Source organism: Nicotiana sylvestris, chromosome 5 (genome assembly GCF_000393655.2).
Source record: "Nicotiana sylvestris chromosome 5, ASM39365v2, whole genome shotgun sequence".
NCBI lineage: Eukaryota > Viridiplantae > Streptophyta > Magnoliopsida > Solanales > Solanaceae > Nicotiana > Nicotiana sylvestris.
The window spans coordinates 169,935,529-169,959,555 of record NC_091061.1 but is presented as its reverse complement, the minus strand read 5'-3'; the positions used below and the strand labels follow the sequence as shown (position 1 = coordinate 169,959,555).

Below are 24,027 nucleotides of genomic sequence, written 5' to 3'. Positions count from 1 at the left end.
ATATAGCCAGTTTGTATAATGTAAATCTTAAATGTTTTTTAAATTTTGGCCATGTTCTAAATAGCAGTCCTAAAAGGGGCTATTTGTGCACCTCACCCAAAATCAAGTTAAACCAAAAGCAGATGAGCTAACGCTTCTAGCACCAATTTGAAGATCAATTAAACTGATCACTAGGAATAAATTTACATCCAATGATTTGTACACAAATATTGGTTATAAATGTTAAGACTAAGTGTTCGTTAGGAAGTAATCTTTTCGTGAATTGCAACATTTACTTCCAAACCAGAAAACGTTTTAGAAAGTAACAATATTAACCAAATAGGCTTTCTACAGAGGGAAAAATCTAACATAAAATTTCTTTGGTACCTCCTGTAGCTATATTTTATAAAGCTAGGCAGTTGTACAATAGCAACAGCTAGACCTCAATCCGAAAAAGTAGAGCTCAGCTATTTGAATACTCGTTGGCCATCTCACTCCATTTAAGCTCATCTCAAAACTAGGCAATTGAGAAGGCGCCTAGGCTAGATTGTTTTTTCCTCGGTTTTACACCAGCGCTGCTATTATATCCGAGTGGTTAGAAGCTAGATAGAAGCATTCTATGGCTTCTGTATGCAGTAATCTAACCCCTGATTCAATCAGTTGTTCGTCCTCTTTTGCTTAGGCCATGAAAAAATCGGTGTTTTCTCCTCTTCGAATGCTTCTTTGAGGCCCTCGAGATGACATAGGGAATGAATTGCACCTGCCAAACTTCTCAAGTTAGACAAGAACGAATCGAGAATCACACAAGATCTTACAAGAGGCAAACAAAAAATGGATTCCTACTTTCACTATTTTAAGAGAGCCAATATTTGGAATATAAAACGTAGTCCTCTTTTAGAGGACGATTCACATCTCCATCCTAACCGTTTGATATAGTTTCGTTCTATTTCTCAAAACAGAAAAGGAAGACCCTTAAAGCATAGAAAATACCAGCAATTATGGAGCTTAAAGGTAAAGACAGTACAATATAGACGAAAAGGTCGATTTCCATTTTCCATAATCAATCTGCGGGACAAGAGATCACAATGATTTGCAGGACAAACAAATAAGACATCACCCTTGAAATTCAAATTCTTCTGAAGGCAACGAGAAATCCTAATCCAGTTCCTCTGCTAGGTTTTAGAATTACTGTAGTTTTCAATAAATAGGAGTTCTTTTATTAACTTGACCATTCAAGAATATTAAGCACGATATTGTTATGATCAGATTACTAATATTTGGAAATTGCCAGAATTGGCTCTCCTGATGATTTGATTTGTTCTGAGCTCCTGAGGATAATTCAAAATTATGGAAGTGGTCACTACAGAGCTGCGGCCTAATATAGTAATACCCAATGCATCAATGCATTACTGATCCATGTTGAAGCTTGCATTAGTCTTTGCAATATAGTTGTATTCTGGAGAGATTGAGTCAGACATCTAGCAGTTGCTATTTACTTATATGATACTAACGCTGCAACTGCAGAGCTTCAGCAGGGCTAACTGTAAATAGTACTACCCATGCTTCTGACGTGTGTACTAGCTAAGTTGCACGTATTAAGCTAATGTATCTTTTCCAGTTTCCAATGAAGCACTTCATGAAACTTAAGGTCTAATCAGCATGAAACTCAAATCAAGCATTTTCGAGGGATATGGACATGGCATGGGTTACAAATCTGCATTAACCCTGGATTACAAGAAGCTCAACTCCGTACATTTGGCCTCTACCACATGGAATATCAGAAGACTTTGTAACAACATTACATAATAGTTTTAATTAGTGGGTAATTCAAGTGACTACAATGTTGTGAAACCACTGTTCTTTGGGAACTATTAATAATACTAATTTGACTTGACTAGAGATGAGGCTATTTGAAGCATTGGCTTTATCTGTCTAACAGAATTTGTTTATGGCTTTAAACACCTGTTTATTCTACGATATAGCGAACCCATAGGCACACGATAAGAATGGTTCTATTGCAATCTGCGAAGCTGATTCCGTTCATTAGGGATTTTAATACCAATAAGCCGAAGGTGAGTGACAATTGCAATCTGATATCAACATCTGAAATTGTGACTCATGGGAAATTAGGTTTTTGAAACTCTACTCTGGTCAAAAAAATGTTTCATGAGTGTTTTCTACAATTAGATTGCAGTTTGATATCAGGTATATTTACAACTTCTGGAGATCATTATGGGTAATCTTCTGTAAAACAAATACTGACATTGGGTAATGTAATTGCAACATGAATGTGAGCATCAAAGTAGAATACCTGAGCATTGTTCCTAATGCCGTAGTCCTGAAGTTTAGCAGTATCATCAAGTAACTTCTCATTGTGAAATAAAAGGCAAAAATTTGACCAGACATGCCTCCTGTGTATCAACAATAAATATTCAAGTTAGTAAAAGGGAGAGAAAATAAATGTTAGCATTTCAAGTAGCTCAAAACGAGTATGATCAAGCTGTAGCTCAACTGATCTATGCTTGACCATTAAAATAAAATCTCGAACAAGGTAATTGATGTTAAAACTGTAGTAAAGTATAGAAGCTAAAAGTTCAATCAAAGTTCCGGCTAGTATAACCCAGAACATCAAGTGAGCCAAAGTGATGCAATGACGAATCAGTGCGCCAACAGATCTGTTTTCTTTAGCATGGAAATGAAAGTACTAGCACTTATACGAGCCAGGGTTCCAGAAGGATTTATGTGTATCAAATATTCTCCATTAAAGTAGACAGAAACATCTAATGAATCAACCAATTGTAGTTTGTCAAAAGTGTTGGTGAGTTATGTTACAATGTCTTCAGAGGCACCTACAATGGCTGGCAGCAATTCAGCTTGGTGAATACCTGGCCACTCGCTCTTTCTAGGTTACTCCCCAAAAGATAGCTATAAATCCTCTATGAATAGGTACCAGCAGGTCCAGCACCATATCATCGTTCTGAGGCTACCTTCAAATTCAGTTCCTCTTGGCAAATTTCTGATTTAGCAAACTTCGACCCTTTACCTTATTTTTTTTCTGTCTCCAGTTTACTCTCTTCTTTTTGCTTCTGAGAACCGAAACATATTTAACCTCTAACAGCACGTGTACGATTTTTTTTTTTCCGTCTTTGAGTTTGTAGCACTTTTATTCCCGTTACAAAGAGGAAAAGGAGCATGTATCCATAAGACGGCTATGAGGAAATCATGAGCCAACTCTAAGAACACTAAGTTATGAGTCCCTATAACATTTCAAGCAACATACCAAGAAATATGTCGATGGCCCATCTTAGATTGCTCATTGTCATCAATCCTTTGCCGAACAGCTTGTTTCAAGTCTTTAACTGTCGCGGAATTCATCACTGTTACATCTTCACGGCAAAAGTAGAAAATTAATACATGTAAGTTGTAACTGCTTATTCTTGTCTAATTCAACAACAACAAAAAAAGTTCACAACTAATAGCAGTGAGATGAGGTACCAAAGCAGCTGCCATCCAATTTGAGGATAGAGATGCGCATGGCACTCCCAAGCTCCAAGCTGATAAGGGTGTCCACATCCATCAGAGTTGGTTTTTTGGGTACATCAGATAGCACAGGATCGTTGAGGAGAGCAACCAGTGTTGAATGGAGTCTTGCCTTCTTCATGTCGCTGTTGTATTCCAGTGAAATCTTGGTTTCCTCCTTCCTCCCCTCTGTTGGTTAATATATCTTAAAATCAGTCTGTATCCAATAAGAATTAATAGGCTTACACAAAATACACAGAAAAATAGATAATGCAAATACGTCCAGTAACTTTTATGCAAGCTAATTTGGGAGCTAAGAGAAGGCAGAAAAAGTCCATATACCTTACCTAGTACTTCCCTTGTACTTCAACCTCATATTCTCTCCTAAACATCTTCCAAGCATTATACAGAATATAACCCAGGTATCTATACATAGGCTTAAATTATGGTTAGCATTATATCAACTATAGAGAAACCATTTTGTTCTGTGCACTGACACATGTTTAGTGGGCTAGACTTACCCTTGTGGGAGAGAGTAGAGTTACAGAAGTGGCAAATCTGGACCATTTTGAATAGTTCAAGGGCAAATTTGACCCCTTTTCGATTGTAAAAAAGCATGTGTCAGAAAGCTTATGTCGTTAGTCAATAAGGTAAATCTACCCGAATTTCATAACGTCAAGGCTAGATCTAACCCCAACTATTAACGAAGGCGAAATCCGGACCATTTCGCAAAGTTCAAGGTACAAATTTGACCCTTTTTCCTATTTATTGAAGATAGAGAAAAGAGAGTTCTCATGTGAAATTGGTTTCACAAAGAACTGGGAAAGTGTACTAGTCCATCCAGACACCTCCCAAAACAAAAAGAAAAGAAACAAAACAGACATTGGTTAAGCTTCAGTTAAGCAAGTTAACGGAATAGGTATATGAAGTAAAACATTGATAGCTCACCAAAAGTGCATCTTATGACACCTTCATCAAAATTCATTCCCTTTCTTATAATTGGAAATCGTTCAGAACATAAAAGAAAGTAAAATATGATGAGCTAACGTAGTGATGGGGCAAAGCCATAACCAAAGACCTTAGTCTCATAATTTCGTAGCAAAACCTATGTGACCATTAAAATGGACATGTTACATCTATGGGGAAACATCCGGAAAACCCTGATATCAATAAGAATCTACTTGATTTTAGGGCCAGTATTTGAAAAACCAAGCATTTCAGAAATTCTCTAAGAAATGAATAGTAATTTCTACTTCTTTGTCATAATAGATACTTGGACTTGCATGTTGGCAAGATGCATGTGTGTGTGTGTGTCTGTAAACATTTTTTTTTAAAGAAAAAGAACTGTACAAGAGGATTACAGAGGAGACCATGAAGAAATATATATATTCAACCTAAAGGTTTGAGTATAATGTGGATCAGAATCTCTGACAAAAGTCTCCTTGAGGATGAGAGAGTGAAGAAGAATTCTTTGGGATATGAAGCTAAAACGAAACACAATTACCACCTGTGTGTTGTTCAGATTCTGTAGTAAGATCTCCGGACAGCTCTAACAATGTCATTTGCTGCATAACAGTGGTTGAAGCTACTTAGTATATGAAGTTAAAGGACAATCGACAATGTAGAGGCAAATATTCCATTTTGCAATACCCAAAATCTAAACAGTTGAAATGGAAAAAAATCAAATTGTGCTGCAGTTTTCTAGGCCCAACAGAAGGTAAGTTTAGACTAAAAATAAAATAATAACAATGGCAGAATCATTTACCTCCTCTTTAGCTTCCAGGTACTCTTCATTTGCTTTCGTTTTAGTCACGGGATCATTGCTTTCCTTCCTGCTCAGCAAGCAATGATTGACTCAAAAGAAAGGTAATGGCAGTTATATATGCTGATCAAACAGGGTTAGCGATTGCACTTTCAAAAGGTTGATATAGCTACGCTCATGCTCACTTAATGAGTAAGAAAGCAATGGGTGACACCAGTATGCCACTCAGGCGTCAAGAAAAGGATAAGTATTCTCCAAGAGATGCCACAACTTTTGGACATTGCAAAGAAAGATAAAACCCGACTGTTTTGCATGACTACAAGTCTACTCAGCAGCCCTTTCCTTTCTTTTCTTATTTGAAGGGCATGTACTCCTTTATTCCTCATAACATTATGATACAGTAGCCGATCAGCAATAATGAAAACTACTATGCACTAAGAAATAGTCACATGAGATAATTGACCATTACACTCCCTTCTTGACACAATAGCTGCAGTGGAGTTGTTCATGTTTTCTTCCTCTTCTTCTCATGTTAAGAAGAGAGAAGCTCTCCCTTTTTATTTTAGATTTGATGATAAGCAATTCGGTCATTCAGTGTTTTAATTTCATCATTCAAGATTGTGAAAATTATGAAATGTGTAGAGAAGCGAGAGCCTCTCAAGTTTCACCATAGCCCAGCCAAACGGGGCTTTAGGAACTTATATTCAGAGTTGATTTTGTGATGCTAGGAACAGCAGAGAGAATCTAGGAAGTTTAGAAGAGGCAGAGACAGTGTTAAAAAAAGCGACCGCTTCCTCGCTTTAAGCGAGAAGCGAAGCGGAGCGCTGGGTGGGTTGCTACCCCAACTAAAAGCGGCTCAGGTGGTAAAAAGCGATCGCTTCTCCCAAAAAAGCGAGAAGCGGTGAAGCGGTAGGGAGCGGAAGAAGCGATCGCTTCTGGAAATAAAAGCCCAAACGAGTCTTTTTCAATTAAAAGACCCAAATCGAGTGAGTCTTCTGTTTTAGTCATTCTTCAGTAGCAACCTAGGTTTATAAACTAGCCTTTTCTTCCTCAAAAGACCAGCGATTTCTTCCTCACATGAAGCAACGATTTGTTCAAGCAAACTAGGGTTCTTCGTCGTCTTCTTCAACATTACAACAAGTCAACAACAGCTTTCAAGTTTCAACAGGTATGTTCTTCTTTCTAAACGTCCAAAAAGCGCCGAAATGCTGGCAAATTTTTTTCAGAAAAATTCTGCCCAAATTCTGCCCAGATTCTGCCAAATTATATATTTTTTATTCTTAGTTCTTATTGCCTTTCTTATGTGTTATGTAGTTGATATTTTAATGGCGCCAAAAGAAGATAGGAAAGACCATGGCTTGGGCTTACTCGGCAAGAGTTAGCGAGATCAACAAGATGGCCATTAGATGTCTTTTTTGTGATAAGATTACAAATGGAGGAATCTATCGTCAAAAAGCGCATCTAATCGGTGGTGATCCAAATGTCGCATCTTGTCCTAAAGTTCCGGGGCATGTGAAGGAAGAATTGAAAGCATACCTTCAAAAAAAGAAAGAGTTAAAGACTCAAATGATGCATGAACAAGAACTTTATAATCTTGATGATGATGATGATGAAACAGAAGAAGGTGACGATGCTTCGTCGCTTCCACCAAAATCACAAAAGCGGGGAAGGATGCTTCCACCAATGTCTTCTAGTTGTGGATCTACTGGCAAGACCAAAGGTCCTATGGATTGTTACTTCCCGCAAAAATCTGGAGATAAAGGAGGAAAAAGTGGTAATCCTCAAGTTGATGCAAAAGCGATTTTGAGGGACCGTGCAGTTACCTGCTTTGCCCGGTGGATGTATGCTGCAGGTCTTCCTTTTAATTGTGTTAATTATACTGACACTTTTGCTGCTTTTATCGAGGCCGTAGGCCAATATGGCCCAGGAATGAAGCCTCCAACTTATTATGAAGTTAGTGGGCCATATCTAAAAAAAGAGGTGGCAAAGGTGAACAAAATCGTGGAGGAGCACAAAGTAGAATGGAACAAGTTTGGTTGTTCCCTTATGATGGATAAGTGGACAACAAGAAATGGAAAAATGATCATCAATATCTTGGTGAATTCTCCTAAGGGATGCCTGTTTCTTGAGTCCGTTGATGCAAGCAACTCTTCGACTGATTCAACCAAAATGTACTCCTTGTTCAAGAGTACAATAGACTCTATTGGAGCAGAAAATGTTGTTCAAGTTGTCACGGACAACGACAGTGAAAATGTTAAAGCTGGTGAGATGATGTCTGCTTGCTACCGGCATATCTATTAGACTCCGTGTGCAGCACATTCTGTTAATTTGATCTTTGGTGATATTTTCAAGGAAAGACCCTTCAGTACTGTCTTCAATCAAGCAATTAGAGTGCATTCCTATATTGTTCAAAGTCCTTTGTTATTGAACATGATGAAGAGATTCACTAAACAAAGAAGCTTGGTGAAACCTGCAAAGACAAGATTTGCTATTGCATTCTTGACTTTGGCTAGGATGTATGAGCAAAAAAGCAATTTGAAGAAGTTGTTTGTTTCAGATGAGTACACTAGCAGTGCCTATGGAAGGGAAGCTCGAGGGAGAGAATTTGCAGATATTATACTTTCTCTTTCATTCTGGAACAATGCGGTTCATGCATTGAAGATTGATGGTCCTTTAATTAAAGTGCTTCGTTTGGTGGATGGGGAGCAAAGGCCACCAATGGGATACTTGGACGAAGCAATTGATAGGGCAAAGGAGGCTATTCAAGCCTCTTTTAGTGATCAAAGAAAATACAAAAGAGTTTTTGAGATCATAGATAAAAGGTGGGATAGTAAGCTTCATAGCCCTTTGCATGCAGCTGGACTTGTTTTGAACCCGGAACTGTTTTATGACAATGAAGAGAGGATTCTAGGAGATGAACCTTTGTGGAATGGATACTATGAATGCATTGAGAAGTTGATACCTGAAGAATCCGTGCAAGATAAAATCACAGAGTATTTATAGGAATGCTGAACAATTTTTTGGAAAAAACATGGCGATTAGACAAAGAAAGACGAAGTCACTAGGTGAGCGAGTGCTTATATGTTGTTTTATAGTTAATAAGTTATTTCTTTATTAATATTATGTTTTGAAAAATTTGTTCTACTTCTACAGTTGAATGGTGGAAGCAATATGGTCATTCCACTCCAGATTTACAAAAGTTTGCCATCAAGGTTCTAAGTCTAACATGTAGCTCATCCGGGTGTGAAAGGAATTGGAGGGTGTTAGAGTATGTAAGAACTAATAAGAAAGATTTAGTATATTGAGCTAATTAAATTATATCTCAATTGTCCTAATCTTACTAATTACTTATTATTTGCAGATTCATACCAAAAAGAGGAACAAACTAACCTTGAAGCGTCTCAATGATCTAGTCTTCATTAAGTACAATAGAACATTGAGGCGTCGTTACAACGCTCGCAATGTAATTGATCCAATTAGTTTGGACAACATCGATGATGCTAATGAATGGCTAACTGGAGTCCCGAAAGATCATTCAGATGAAGAAGTATTTGAGGATACTTCTGATATCACTTGGGGTGATGTTGCGAAGACGCGTGGAATTGGTGAGAGGATTTATGATTTGACTGGGAGTACCTCAACTTCAAGTTCACAGAGAAAGGGAAAACAGACAGCTACTTTGTCCCTAGTTGATGAAGAAGATGAAGTTGAAGAAGATGACGAGCAATATAATAATGATAGTGGAATACAAGAATTTGACAATCTTGTAGAAGAATAGGATGCTCATTTTGTGCTTTAATTGATGCTACTCTTTAGTTTTTTAATTCAAGTATTGAACATTTGCTTACAATTACATGTGTTGTCTATGCTGTATTTATTTTAATTTTTTTTTAAAAATTCTGCTTCACTTCAAAAAAGCGGGCGCTTCGCTTCTCGCTTCTCGCTTCTTGTGAAATGGGGGTTGTCGCTTTTCCTCACTTCACGCTATTTTTAACACTGGGCAGAGAAGGAAATCATAGGAAATAGGTCCTTCGACGCTCTGGACAATAGACAAGTAGAGGAACTGAAAACCGTTCAAAAAGTTGAAAACACACTAGCACATATTAGTGGACCTCTTTTATCTTTTGTCTACAGTCGAAACTGATATTTCAGTTAGTGTTGATGATTGAAGTATTTTTTTTCGGAGGATAATGTTTTGATACAGGATTTCTACTTCCGTATACACCTTGTTTTGAAAAATTCATCAACTTTTTTATGCACCTTGTATGTGGAACTTTTTTATCCATCAAATCAATAAAATATTAATTTCACCACAATACATATTATTTTCAGCTATTTATTGCTCTTTTCATCACACCATATCACTGCTACCAACACCCCAGAAAAGAACAAGGAAATTAAGAACTAAAAACCTTGATAACTTTATGCCATATTCTAAATATGGGTAACACTTCACGTATTCTTGACAAGAAAGATTTCCTGATTTTCAACCTGAATAGGTATTAAAAAAAGGCAAGGAATTTTATGGACATGTACCGAGAAGAAGAGTTAAAGTAAGAACCAAAGCTCCATCAGAGGCTTACCAGTTTTCGGGACCAGTTGAGTTGAAGACCTGAGAAGAAGATGGAATAGTAACTAAATTATGTTTTCCCGTGAGAGAGAGGTCATATATGCAAATTGCAACTGGAAGTACAGAATCTTCAACTAAAGTTGAAAGAAGAGTATGCTAGGGATTCTAACATTCATTTTATTTTTAGAACAAACAAAGGAAGCGAACCACTGTTGGTTACAAGGTTCAAGAAAAGATGGATATTCACCTATTGAAGGAAAAGAAGATGGATATTCAATCACTGATTAAGGCAATCATACCTTTCCAGCTTGTCTTTGCTGCTGTATATCGCTGCCTACTACTCCTTGCCCCATCGTTCTCATCTTACTCAGATTTTAGATATCTCAAGTTTTTACTTTCTTCTAGAACCCCCACCAAACAGCATTAGTCAAATTCCCTCTACTCTCTTGTTTGTAAGGTAGAAATTTCAAGGCAACGCAACCTCCAACATGCATCAATTCCTTCTTAGTGCTTGTTATCTTTTTTGTAGATGTAATCTCCAAAAACCCTCTTCTTTTGGCCTGTGTCTGAGGCCAAGTTAAATTAGGTTGTCTTATGAGATATAAATGAGATTCACACTGTTATCTTCTTTCATTTTTTTACTGGAAAAGGGCCAAAACTGGCCTGAACTATTGCCTTAGGGCTATAAATACCCTCCAAAAATGTGGCCACTGTTATTTTTGGGCTCATTTCTGCCCTTATGACTAATGGTCAATACTGCACCTAAAAAATTATTCAAATTTCACGTGGCATTTTTACTGGTCCAAATTAAAACTAATGACCCCAGTTAAATAAACCCACCTCAATACCTGGTTTTCTAACCCAAACACTAGCCCGGAAAACATAAAATCTCAGCAAAAAACATAAAGATAGAGAGAAGGAGTTGACAGAAAAAGAAGATTCCGGCAAAGCTCCACTTTTCCAGCCACAATTCTTTTCAAGAAGTAGTGAGATGATTGAATCTAAAGAACAAGAATAAGCAGCTTCATCTTTTTCTGGCAGAAAAGAGAGGAAGAAAACTAAAATTTGGACCCTTCAAAAAAGTATCCAGCGATCTCTATTTTTTCCGGCTTTATGCAACTTCAACGGCCTTATTGAAAATTTATGGTGTTATCGTCTCGCAAATACCGGGTTGTTCATTGGTCAAACGGGCAGAAATGAGCCCAAAAAGTCACGGCGGGAACATTTTTGGACTGATAGGTGACCAAAGGGTATTTATTGCCCTAAGGCAATAGTTCACGGGCAGATTTGGCCCTTTTCCATTATCTTAACATTCTGTTTCTTATAATTTCCGCGTTCCACTTAATTATTCAATGCCCACGTATTTCAATTCTCAAACTCCACAAATGGCAGTCTATGCCAGAATTTAGTTTAAGCAATCTTTTAACAATTCTCCTAAGAATGTCCAATAGCAATATAGTAAACAAGTGCACAACAAAAGAAGAAGCAGAATACTCCAACGTAAAAGGGTATTCATAAATAAAGCACCTCATTTTGTCTTTCTGTGTCAACATTAAAATTTGAACTGGATCTGTGATGATCCATGCTTTGATGATCTGAAGCCGAATAGGAGTAATCATGTCTCAGCCTAGGAGACCTATGCTCAATTACATCTCTTCCTGACCTTCGTTCTCTTCTTTCAGATGACAATTCTCTATCCAAATCCATGTCCTTAGGTTTATGCCTGTGCCTCTGTTGTGACGGAGACCTATCCCTACTAGTGGAAGCCTTTGTCTCATGATGCCCCATCAGAATCATGCAATTATACCGCCTTGTATATATCTATCGCAACTCAAATACACCAAAAAGGGAAAAACTGCCAATTATTAAACAAGTAGACAAATTTATCACAGTATCAAAGTTAAAACTTGCATATAAACAATTTGCTTAAAGATTTCATCTTGTGGGGCATGTATGAAGGAGCCGTCCCGTCACTAGCATGAGAACACTAGTAGAAGATACAAAGGAATATCCAATAACCATGGGTTTACACTGGGGATCGACACTGAGCGCGTACTTGTTTACCCTTGTGATAGGTGAGATAACAAAAACAATACAAAATGAGGTTTCATGAGGTATGTTACTTGCTGACGATATTGTACTTAGTAACGAAATCATCGATAATGCAATCAAAGCTTGAACCATGGAGAAGCACTCTAGCGAGTAAGGGTCCTAGGATAAGTAACAGTAGGACTGCTATATGCACTACAAGTTTAGCCAACATAAAAAGAGCGAAATCAAGGTGAGGTTAGATGGGGTTGAGGCGCTCAAATGCAAACAATTCAGATATTTAGGCTCATTGTTCCAAGAGAATGGAATGATGGATAAATATGTTACACATCAGTCTATCAAGTCAATTATTGGATAATTACATGTAAATCACTTGATAAACTTTAACTAGAAATCAGATAAGGATGATAACTAAGCTCCTATGACATGTCAAAATTCATTGATAGTATAAAGTATATTAACCGCTAATCAAGTAAAGATGGTAACTTTTCTGTTGCTAGCGGTAGCTAGTAGATATTCTGTGGAATTAATTAAGATAGGCGCAAGATGGTAACTAACCTTCTATCACAGTCAAAATTCATGCTATCAGGTCAATTATTGGGCAAATATCTTGATAAACATTAATTGGTAATCAAGTAAATATGGTAAATAGCATCCTATCACAAGTCAAAATTCACAGATAGCACAATTTTTACATTGTCAGTGCACATAACTTAAAAGTTAAAACCATTGAACAATTATAATTAGGCTTGTTGGCTGGTGAAAATTTTCTGCAATTGAAAATCACGGGTTTCTATAAATGGGAAAAATGAGAGCAGTAACACCAACAGTTATTAGTCAGCGACTGCGCCGCATCAAATACACCACAACAGGCACACAAAAAAAAAGGCCAATTATTAAACAAGTAGACAATTTATCATTTGCTTAAAGATTTATCTTTTGGGGAATTGAATTAATAACGCAATATGATAGGAATTAAATAAATCTCACCTATTTCAGCAAATTATAATTGGGACTCTGTTGCTCCGCGATACTCCGGACAAAATCGATGCTCCGCTAAATTAGGTTCAAACTTCTAAGTGCAAAATGTTTTTCCGCAGAATGACTTACATTATGACAAATATTTTTATTAGTAATATTTAGTTTGGAGCGAAAACTAGTTTTCAAAAGCAAAATTTTCAGATATTTAGCTGGAAAAGCGGTAAATAAAAAATTGGGAAGTTTGGGAATTAATTTTTGTTTTTTACGAACAAAAAAAAAAAAAACAAAGAAGAAGATTTGTGAAAATATTTTCAATTAAACGGTGATGAAATATTTGAGTACTAAAAATGAATAATAACAATAAGGGGTGTTCATAAAAACCCGAAAAACCGAACCAAATCGAAAACCAAACCAAACCGACCAAAAAAATCGATACTTTTTTGTTTGGTTTTTAATTTTAAAAATCGATCAAATTTGGTTTGGTTTTAATCACAAAAAAACCGAAAAAACTCGAACCAAACCGATTATAGGATTAACTATTTCAAATTTATTATTACACTTATATATATATAAATTTATTATTATACTTATATATATATATGTATATTTTTATACAAAGTTTCAAAAAATTTATGGTAAATGTTAATAGTTTGCACTTTTAGTATAGTTCTTTACCTTTACATTCTAATTTGATTGGTAGTTTTCTTTTGTTAAGTGTAAGAATCCATTTCGTGCTAAAACTAATATATTTTTAATTGAGTCCTTAAATTATTCATCACTATTTGATTAAATTATCATCAATATATCTTGGTAAATAATAGATTTCTCAAAGGGCAATTGATTTGATAATGTTACGTTGAAAATGTGGTCGCCGAAATATGTGTTTGGTAGTGTATGTCTTATATTTAAGAAAAAACCGACAAATAACCGAAAAATAGAAAACCCAACATAAACCGAATCGAGGAAAAACCGACTTAATTGGTTTGGTTTGGTTCTAATATTTGAAAAGCCGACTTACTTGGTTTGGTTTTTTTTAGGGAAAAATCGATCCAAACCGAACCATGAACACCCATAATAACAATATATAGATGTTGGGCAAAGTAGTAATATAAAGTTTTGGTGATTTAATAAAGGAAAATAACATCGAATCATAAGTGTGAGAAGTATAGTAATTCTCTTCATTTGGTAGAATATGGCAAATATTTTACGTTATACCATACATAATGGACTCATAAAACATATATTTGAATATATTTTGATCTTAGGGTGTGCTTGATACGAAAGAAAATATTTTTCAGAAAATGTTTTCCAATTTTCCCATGTTGCCTTAAATGTTTTGGAAAATATTTTTCTTATTAACTCATTTTCCTTATCAAGAGAAGGAAAACATTTTCCAAAACTCCTTCTCAACCTTCCCCACCCTCACCAACCCACCCCACCCCCTCTCCAAAAAAGGCTTTTTTTTTTCAAATTTTAGTTTTTCCATTACCACCCACTTTACTACCCCTCTCCCAACCCCACTCCCTCCCACCGCAATTTTTTTTTTACCTTATTTCAAATTTCTATTTTTTCGTTTTTTTTGCACCACCCTCCCCCTCCCCCGTACAATTTTTTTTTTTGTAATTTAAATTTCTATTTTTTTTTGTTTTACTGGCCCCCCCTCCATATTTTAAATATATTTTTCAGTTTTAATTTTTTTATTTATCGGTTAAAGATTCAAAATTTACAAATTCCAAAATTATGAGTTCGGAGGTTTATGTGTTTGGAAGTTTACGGGTTTAGAAATTATAAAGTTTACGTGTTCGAAATTTCGCGGTTTTGAAAGTTTAGTGATTCGAAAGTTTATGAAATTTGTGGGTTCGGAAGGTTGCTGGTTTGAAAGTTTATGGCTTCATGTTTATTATATCTAAATTATTTATGAATACTCTTGAGAAGTCATTTTCCTTAATTTGCGCGCCAAACACCGGAAAATAAATAAGATTACTACTTATTTTCCAAAAAAATATTTTCTTGGAAAATATTTTCCACGGAAAACATTTTCCGTTATATCAAACACACCCTTAGTTTCTTACATATTTGGAGTCTCACTCTAAAATCGTTTTGATAACATTGAAGCAAAGTTGGAGGTCCATATATTATGAGTGGTGATAAAATTGGACATGGCAAAAGTATATGATCGCTTTTCTTAACTTTTTCACTTAATCTTTAAAGAAAATGAAATCTTGTGAAATTCTCATTGACATGGTGTGGAGATTGTAAGCACGTGATTTTTGCTTTACGAGCAATCACTCCAAAAGGAAAACAAAAAAAATAGTGACAAATGGCCTCGCTGTACAATTTGTCGTTTTTCCGCGACATGTGCTGTTAATCACCTCTGGGTCTGTCCATTTTGCATTTGATCTTATCAAAACAAAATACAAAAAGTATGTGTCATTAAAAGAAAATTCACAAAAAATATGTATGCATTTCTAGGTTGTAATTTAACCATTTTAAAAAAGTTGTTTTATATATGTGTGTGAATAATTGTGTTAAGTATTGATTAATGGGTATTTCAAATTCATTTTTTTAATTTAGTTGTATTTTAAAATTAGAAAACAAAATAAAAGAGTGCAAATCATTTAAGAAATCGGATCGGGCCTATTTTATTTCAAATTTTGGAAGCCCAGAAGCAGCCCAAGTCAGCCAGCCCAAGACCCATTCACCGGTCATCAAAACGACGTAGTTCAATACCAATACTACGTCGTTTCAAGGACGGCTCATCTCAGCCGTTCCAACCAATCCAATCCAACGGTCCAGGATCACTATCAGTAACCCGTTTCAAAACCCGACCCAGGAACCAATCCGAACCAACCCCCCAACCGAGGCCAAACAGTGTCGTTCCGTTCTAAGTAAAAGATCCTGGCCATCAATCTCGATGCATCCAACGACCAGGATCTAATTACACTTTACGTATATAAACGTAATTCATTACCCAGCCCCCCTATACGAACACCCCATCCCGACGTCCCCAAGCTCAAACCCAGACCTCCCATTAGAAACCCTAGCCGCCCCATCTCCCTCGCCATTAAAGCCAGCGGCATGGACGCCGGTGGCCACCTCCTGAACACCCTAGGACCACCTCACTGTCCTAAACATGGATCTGCTATCCATTTGCCTCGAATCACCTTCCTTCGTCTCGAATCTTCATTTGAAGATTTGAGTCGAACTCTGATCTATACCAAACCACCCCATCTTCATACCAGACACTCCCCTGACCCTCCTCGTGACCAAACCAAACTTGGTTTGGTCCGAATCTACCCACAACTCCTAAAAAACCAGATCTGAAAATCCAAAACCTAGAACACGGATAGCCTTGGAATCCAGCCGACCTTAACAAGGGTTCGAGGTCTAATAGACCTTAATCAAGGTGTTCTCATGTGAGAACACCCTGATTAAAGTTTGTTTGGCCTCAAATGGTCAAAGCTAAGTCGGACTTGGGTCATTTCGGTTTAAACTTCCCCAGTAAGTGTTCTCTTTCCTTTTAGTTTTGATTGAGTTGTCAGCATGATTTGTTGTGATTGTTTGTTATTATCTGTTATTTTTCCTGATTTCTTCCATCTCTAGCAAAGACCTTTTATTTGGTCGGTTGATTTTCTATGTGTGTTCTGAATGTACTCTGTGATATACATGCTCGTCAATTAGATTAATCGTCAAATAAGTTAACTCATATAGGTTCCCAGTAATTGAACAAAAATGTTTTAAGTCATTCGGGACCCTGTACGTGTTGTTTATATGAGCGACTGATTATTACCTGTTATATTTAGTATAGTCGACTCGATAAACGTCGTCGATTAGTTTTCTATAACTAATGGATCAAATGAGCTAATAATTTCACATGACTAATTGAACCTTGTCACTGACTGAATGCCCGGCATCGTCTAGAATGAGTTTGTTTGCTTTGCAAAAATGACTGAAAAGGTTCAGTCCAGGGCAGTCCTGAATTTGAACTTTCATGAGTTCAAAATGCCCTGATGCTGCAATGGGCAGGGCAGTAATAATCAAGGTTTAACAGGGGTAGTCTGGGGTTTGAAAAGAACAAAAAGGCTTAGTTTAAATGAGCTGACAAGTAGGGTACTAATTTGGGATTAAACTAATACCAATGGGGAACAAGACACAAGAGTATGGGGTTTAAAATGAATACTTAAATGAACCCATAACTCTTGATTAAAGAATAAGCCAGGCGTGGGGAACAAATGGCTGGCACCAAAAGATGCTTAAGCATGGGTTTAAAGAGTATGGGCAGTCTGCAAGTGGGAGGATCCAGGCAGCTTAGCTGCACTGGGTCGTTTGGCTTATAAATAGGCCATTTCAGAACTTAAAAGGGGCTGGACTTTTAGTCTTCAGAAAAAAAATAGAAAGAGATTTCAGAATACTGTGAATGAGTATCATTTGAAAACTGTGTAAGAGTTCAAGTTGTTCAAGTTGTCTTTGCTGATTGTTGTTGGCTGTTGGCTCAGCTTTTGTGGTTATTGATTTTCTGCTGTTACTGCATTGAACATTCTGGGTTTTCTTGGCTGCATCTCATTACTCTTTTCTGGGATCACTTGTTTGGTGCTCGACCATCTGTTGGTTTTCTTTGTTCTGGAAATTGTTGCTGGTTGTCTGTGGACTGTGGAAAACACTTGTGGTTGTTGGTTTGTTGCTGTGTGGTTGCTGTGTATCTGCTGTTACTGTGTTTATTGCATACTGCCCAGCTGATCATTCCTTTCTTCTTTGTCCTCTATACCAGGTACACCACCAATGCACTGTCAAATGTAATTGGAAAAATTGAGCATGAATACAAAATGAAAAGACCTGAAGAATGTCTTTTATACATAGATTGTTACATTAAATATTCATGTAATGTATAATGGTTTACATTCTTGTTTTGGATGCTGGAGATAGTCTTCATGCCTAATAAATGTCAATGTATGGTAGTTGAATGTTAGACTGTGTATATAGGTTGGTGATAAGAGTATGCCCAAGGCAGTAGGTTGTATCTCAGATTTAGTTCAATGGTGTAGTATAAGTCTGTAATGTATGCCAAGCATGAAAATCGTACACTACCATTTAAGTTCTTTCCTTTCCGATAAATTGCCATATATAACTGTTAAACCATGTTTTAAGACAAAGAACACAGGGCTTGCAATCTCAACCCCACGAAGGTTGAGCCCAGGTCAAAACAGACCAAGCAGGCCTGCACCGGACAAACAATGGCCCAGGTCTGGCCCATCACGCACGGGCTGGATTTGGGCCTTTAATTTTTGCTCGGCTGACTGTGTACGTGGCCGTGCTTCTGATTTTGCGCAAGCACTCGGAATTCTGTTATAGATAACTTGCAAGCATGTAATTAATTAGGACTATCTACTGTTTTCAATTAGTAGAGACAAACGCGACAAGAAACGTAGTTGCTATAGGATATCCTTTTAAAATAAGAACGAGATGAGCCTCGACAAAAATAAACAAAAACGCGCAGGCTGCGGGGCCCTCGTTAAATGTATATTATCGAAGCATTCAGTTTCCAGGATGGGTCGTTTAGCAAATCTCACGGCCCTCCCAGAATAATAACGCGATAGTCTCTTTAAGCGCGTACTTAATAATGTTATCTCCTTAAACTCGGGTGCACATTTATGTGACCCGAATCCAAATCTCAACGGAATCGAAATGTGTCTCTAACTACGGGCACATTGATTGTGGCGTGATCTGAGATGCATTTCCATAACGTTGCAAATTCTTTTCATAAGGAATGAGACGAGCCTCGACAAACAAAGATGTACAAAGTGCGGGGCCCTCTAAATGTATATGTATAAAAATACTTAGAATTCGGGACATGCCGTTTAGCGAATTTCATGGCTTTTCCCAAAATAACAATACGCTAGTTGCTTTAAGCGCGCCTTTAATAATTTATTTTCCTTAACTCAGGTGCACATTTATGTGACCCAAATCCAAATCTCAACCGAGTCGAGATATGTCACCGGATTGTGGGTGCATTTCATGTGACGCAGTCCAAAGACATGTTTTAAGCGATGTTCACATTCTTAATAATAATAATTATGAAAGCGGTAAAAAGTTAAAATTTGCACATAAGTTCATATTTGTATAAAATCAGATAATCAAGCCGAATATAACAGTTGAGCGACCGTGCTAGAACCACGGAACTCGGGAATGCCTAACACCTTCTCCCGGGTTAACAGAATTCCTTACCCGGATTTCTGGTACGCAGACTGTAACATGGAGTCATTCTTTTCCTCGATTCGGGATCAAAATTGGTGACTTGGGACACCCTAAACCTCCCAAGTGGCGACTCTGAAATAAATAAATAAATCCCGTTTCGGTTGTCCTTTAATTGGAAAAAACTCCCTTGCGCCCTAGCGGGTGCGTAAAAAGGAGGTGTGACAGAGATTGGTAGCAAGTATTCAGTGTTACTAAATGGCCAAGCATTTGGGTTCTTTCAATCTTCTAGAGAGGTTAAATAAGGTGATTGTCTCTGACATTATTTATTTTAACGTCTGAAGCTTTGTCCTGTAGCGTAAATGCTTTTTTAATTCAGCTTATTATGGTTTTATTATGCGAAGTTGAAGCTCCATAATCTTATGTTAGTAATACAATCGTCTTTATCTCATCGGATAGATGGTACTTGGATCTACTCGTGGGGTTTTTGAAGGAGTATGAAATGACCTCGGGTCAAATGATTATAGAGATAAAAGTGCAATCACTACTAGAAAAACGTAAATTAGCGATGGATATAAAAACAATTCATCACTAATATTAGCGACATATTATTCAAAAATTCTATTAGCTACGAGCAATTTAGCGGAAGATTAGAAGCGAATTTTGTATGTAATTTCATTTTTTTGTAGTGAATTCATATGCATCATCAAGTTGTAAGTGGTCATATCAACATAGTAAAACGATTTTCTTTTTGCTTATGTAGGTGTCCAATCTTTTATAGTTGAAGGAAAATTAGCTTTTGTGATAATCTTTTGGTTAAGGTTCAAAACAAGATTCAAGCTTGGCAAGGTAACTTATTAACCTTATGTGGTAGGTCTGTTTTGATAGCTCATGTGCTTCAATGCAATACAATTGTTTCAAGATTATGAGATAATACCACAACACCATTTGTAGATTATATTGGGTTTATTGTTGTTGTTGTGAAGATTACGAGATAATGAAGTTGATCATGAAATTATCTGGTAGGGACAGTGATGTTCACGACATGTTGTTTATTTAAGTCACGCTTAACAATTATCTCCGATTCCAAGGTAAGAAAAGCAATGTTATGTCCTATTCATTGGTCAAACCATATGCAAAATTGCACCAGAATTTGGCACATTCACGACCCAATCTTTCCACTGCGAGAGGTCGCGATGACACCTAGTCTCTACAATTAGGTAAGCCTAACATTTGCGGAAAACAATAAAAATGAAAGCATAAATCTTAACAGCTAATAGCAACAAGTAATTAAATAACTAATGGAAATACCACTCGGCATATACAATAACCAACTCTCGAAATATACAAAGAACTTTTTCAAGACCTGGAACATCATAAGTCACAAGCTTCTATGAATTTGACTAATTGTTTCTATACATCAGAACTAGAAGAAGCAAAGAAGAAACAACATAAAAGAGATAGAGGGGGACTCCGAGCTCTGCGGATGTGGGCAGATATACCTTGAAGTTTCCGGAGCAGCAGCAAGTACACGACTAATAGCGGGGCTGGTAAGAGGTACCTGGATCTTCACACGAAAACATGTACAGAAGAGTAGCATGAGTACACCACAATGATACCCAGTAAGTGCCAAACCTAACCTCGACCGAGTAATGACGAGGTCAAGTCAGGGCCTACTGATATATATAAATTAATTATGGCAAAGAAAATATTATAACGAAATAAAGACTGAAATTTAACAAAAAGGAAATCCACAGATAAGTAACAGTACAACACACAAGGATAAAATGGAGGATCTCCCGAGATACCGTCTCGTAGTCCCAAAAGTAAATGTACAGGGAGAGCTCCCGAGGTACCGCCTCATAGTCTAAAAAGTAAATGTGCAGGGGGATCTCTCGGGATACCATCCCGTATCCCCAAAGTAAATATGCAGGGGGATCTCCCGAGATACCGTCCCGTAGTCCCAAAGTAAATATGAAGCTCAAAACAATGGAAACAACAATTACAACAAGAAATCCTACAATTTAGACTAAGTACAAGTTAAGGAAGAAACATGAATCCACTAAGCATGTTGCACAGAGTTCAGATAAGCATTTAAGACATATAGACATGCTATTCTAGGCTAAACAGGATAACTACACATGCTAGTATAACTCAATTAAGGTGAAACATGTTATTTTTCAGTAAAAATCGAATTTTACAACGAATAGCTCGTGTACGCACTCGTCACCTTGCATACATGGCACTCACATATCACAACCGTACCAAATCCTAAGAATAGTTCCCCCACACAAGGTTAGGCAAGTCACTTACCTCGAACCAAGCTCAAAGCAATCCGTAAGAATGCCCTTTCCTCGATTACCTAACTCCGAATGGCCCAAATCTAGATAAACACAATTACATATCATAAATACAACTATAATAAACTAATCAAACTAATGAAATCAAGACTTTAACAAGAAATTTGAAAATCGCCCTAAAATCCTCCCCGAGCCCCCATCTCGGAATCGGGTAAAAGTCACAAAATATGAACACACATTTACTCACGAGTTCAACAATACAAGAATTACTCGAATCCGAACTCAAATCGCCTTTCAAAACTCAAAAATTTAGTCTAGGAAGTTTTTACCATTTTCCCCCAAATTTCCAACTCAAATCCCTAATTAGATGATGAAAAAATAGTAATTGATTCATGAAATATAGTCCAATTTGGGTTAGATTTACTTACCCCAACAATTTCCTTGATGAACCTTCGAAAAATGGCCTCACACCGAGCTCACAAAGTCCCAAAATTGAAAATGGGATGAAACCCTCGAACTTGGCCCTTTTCTGCCCAACGATTTTGCATCTGCGAGCCTCCAGTCACACCTGTGGAAATTCCATTGCAGGTGCGGAAATGACTTAAGGTAACTGCGACCACTTCTGCGATCCAGTGGCCGCACCTTCATGTGCGCACTTACAGACAATGGTCCGCTTCTGCGGTCTTCCTTCGCGCATGCGGTTCCTCTAGCGCATCTGCGGGAATCGCAGATGCGGCATTCTCCTTGCACCTGCAACCCCTCACCAAACTTCCCAACTCCACTTCTGCACTTCTTGATTCGCACATGCGTGTCCGCACCTGCGGCCAACCCCATCTCAGGTGCGATGACACCAAAAATTGAAAAACTTTAGCAGTTACCCAAGTCCAAATTTCGATCCGTTAAGCATCTAAAACTCACCCGAGTCCCCCGGGACCTCAACCAAACATACCAACTAGTCCTAAAACACCATATAAACTTATCCGGACCCTCAAATCACATCAAACAACACTAAACAAATCACCCTTCAATTCAAACTTAATGAACTTGAAACTTCAAATTTCTACAACCGATGCCGAGCCTATCAAACCACGTCCGATTGACCTTAAATTTTTCACACAAGTCATATTCAACATTACGGACCTATTCCAACTTCCAAAATTGGAATCCGACTCCGATCAAAAAGTCAACTTCTGGTCAAAATCTCCAAAAATTCGACTTTCGCCATTTCAAGCCTAAATCAGCTACATACCTCAAATTCACAATCCAGACACGCTTTTAAGTCCAAAATCACCCAACGGAGCTAACAGAACCGACAAAACTCCATTCTGGAGTCGTCTTCACATAGTTCCAACTATTGTCAAAATCCTAAAACTTAAGCTTCCATTTTAGGGACTAAATGTCCCAAATCACTCACAAACCACAACAACAACCTCCTGGCAAGTCACATAAGTAGACAAAGATATTGGGGAAACAGTAGATATAGGATCAGGGCTAATACTCTCAAAATGACCAGTTGGATCGTTATATTCTCCCCCTCTGTGCATAGCTGAAGTGGTGAAAAAATGAGGATAATAGTTGTGCATATCATGCTCGGTCTCCCAAGTTGCCTAATCGACTGGCTGCCCCTCCACCAAACCTCCATTGATGCAATGTTCTTTGACCTCACTTTCGAACCTACCTATCCAAAATAGCCACCGGCTCCTCAACATAAGATAAATCCTTGTCCAACTGGACCGAGCTGAAATCCAACACATAAGACGGATTGCCATGATTCTTCCGGAGCATAAAAACATGAAATACCGGATGGACTCCTGCGAGGCTGGGAGGAAAGCTCATAAGCAACCTCCCCAACACGCCGCAACACCTCAAACAGGCCAATAAACCTTGGGTTCAGCTTTCCCTTCTTCTCAAACCTCATAACACCCTTCATGGGTGACATCCGGAGCAAGGCCCGCTCTCCAACCATGTATGAAACATCGTGAACCTTCCGGTCTGTATAATTCTTCTATCTAGTTTGGGTTGTGTAAAGTCGGTCCTGAATCACCTTAGCCTTTTCTAAGTCATCCTAAACCAAGTATGTACCCAATAATCTAGCCTCGCTCGGCTCAAACCAACCCACTGGAGACCGACACCGCCTACTATACAGAGCCTTATATGGTGCAATATGAATGCTCGACTGATAACTATTGTTGTAGGCAAACTCCGCAAGTGGAAAGAATTGATGACAAGAACTTCCAAGCTCTATCACACACGCACATAGCATATCCTCTAGTATCTAAATAGTGCACTCAGACTGTCCGTCTGTATGAGGATGAAATGTTGTGCTCAGCTCCACTTGAGTACCCAACTCATGTTGTATGGCCCTCCAAAACCGTGATGTGAACTGCGTACCCCAGTCAGAGATGATGTATACTGGCACGCCATGAAGCCTGACAATCTCGAGGATATAAACTCGAGCCAGCTGCTCGGAAGAATAAGTACACTACAAGAATGAAATAAGCTGACTTGGTCAGCTTATCCACAATCACTCAAACTGTATTAGACATTCGCTAAGCCTGTGGAAGCCCAACAACAAAATCCATAGTGATCTGCTACCATTTCCACTCCGGAATCTCTAACTTCTGAAGCAACCTACTTGGCCGTTGATGCTCATACTTCACCTGCTGGAAATTTAGGCA

The 24,027-nt window shown here is 37.7% G+C and overlaps 1 protein-coding gene across 5 annotated transcripts; it reads right to left on the bottom strand.

Moving 5' to 3' along the window:
* Positions 1 to 239: 239 nt before the first annotated feature.
* LOC104223782 (U11/U12 small nuclear ribonucleoprotein 25 kDa protein) lies at positions 240 to 13,003 on the bottom strand. 5 transcript variants are annotated; one of them, XM_070145647.1, is made up of 9 exons: positions 12,870 to 13,003; positions 11,358 to 11,651; positions 9,844 to 9,872; positions 5,264 to 5,330; positions 5,006 to 5,063; positions 3,475 to 3,687; positions 3,260 to 3,356; positions 2,291 to 2,390; positions 240 to 739 (listed from the first exon to the last, which is right to left on the bottom strand). In XM_070145647.1, exons 2-9 carry the CDS (start codon positions 11,625 to 11,627, stop codon positions 632 to 634), a joined length of 942 nt encoding a protein of 313 aa, XP_070001748.1. In that variant the 5' UTR covers positions 11,628 to 11,651; positions 12,870 to 13,003; the 3' UTR covers positions 240 to 631. The 5 variants fall into 5 exon arrangements, with proteins under 5 accessions (XP_070001748.1, XP_070001747.1, XP_009773585.1 ...); XM_070145646.1 differs by having other exon boundaries at positions 3,260 to 3,365; positions 11,358 to 11,685; positions 12,870 to 13,000; XM_009775283.2 differs by having other exon boundaries at positions 3,260 to 3,365; positions 12,870 to 13,000.
* Between the last annotated feature and the right edge of the window lie 11,024 nt (positions 13,004 to 24,027).

Excerpts from the sequence above, each read along its gene's own strand:
- LOC104223782 (XM_070145646.1), bottom strand. The coding sequence starts at position 11,627 with ATGATTCTGATGGGGCATCATGAGACAAAGGCTTCCACTAGTAGGGAT. Across the intron at positions 3,366-3,474 it reads ATTGGATGGCAGCTGCTTTG|ATGTAACAGTGATGAATTCC; the intron begins GTACCTCATCTC and ends TTTGCCGTGAAG. Across the intron at positions 2,391-3,259 it reads GGCCATCGACATATTTCTTG|GAGGCATGTCTGGTCAAATT; the intron begins GTATGTTGCTTG and ends GTTGATACACAG.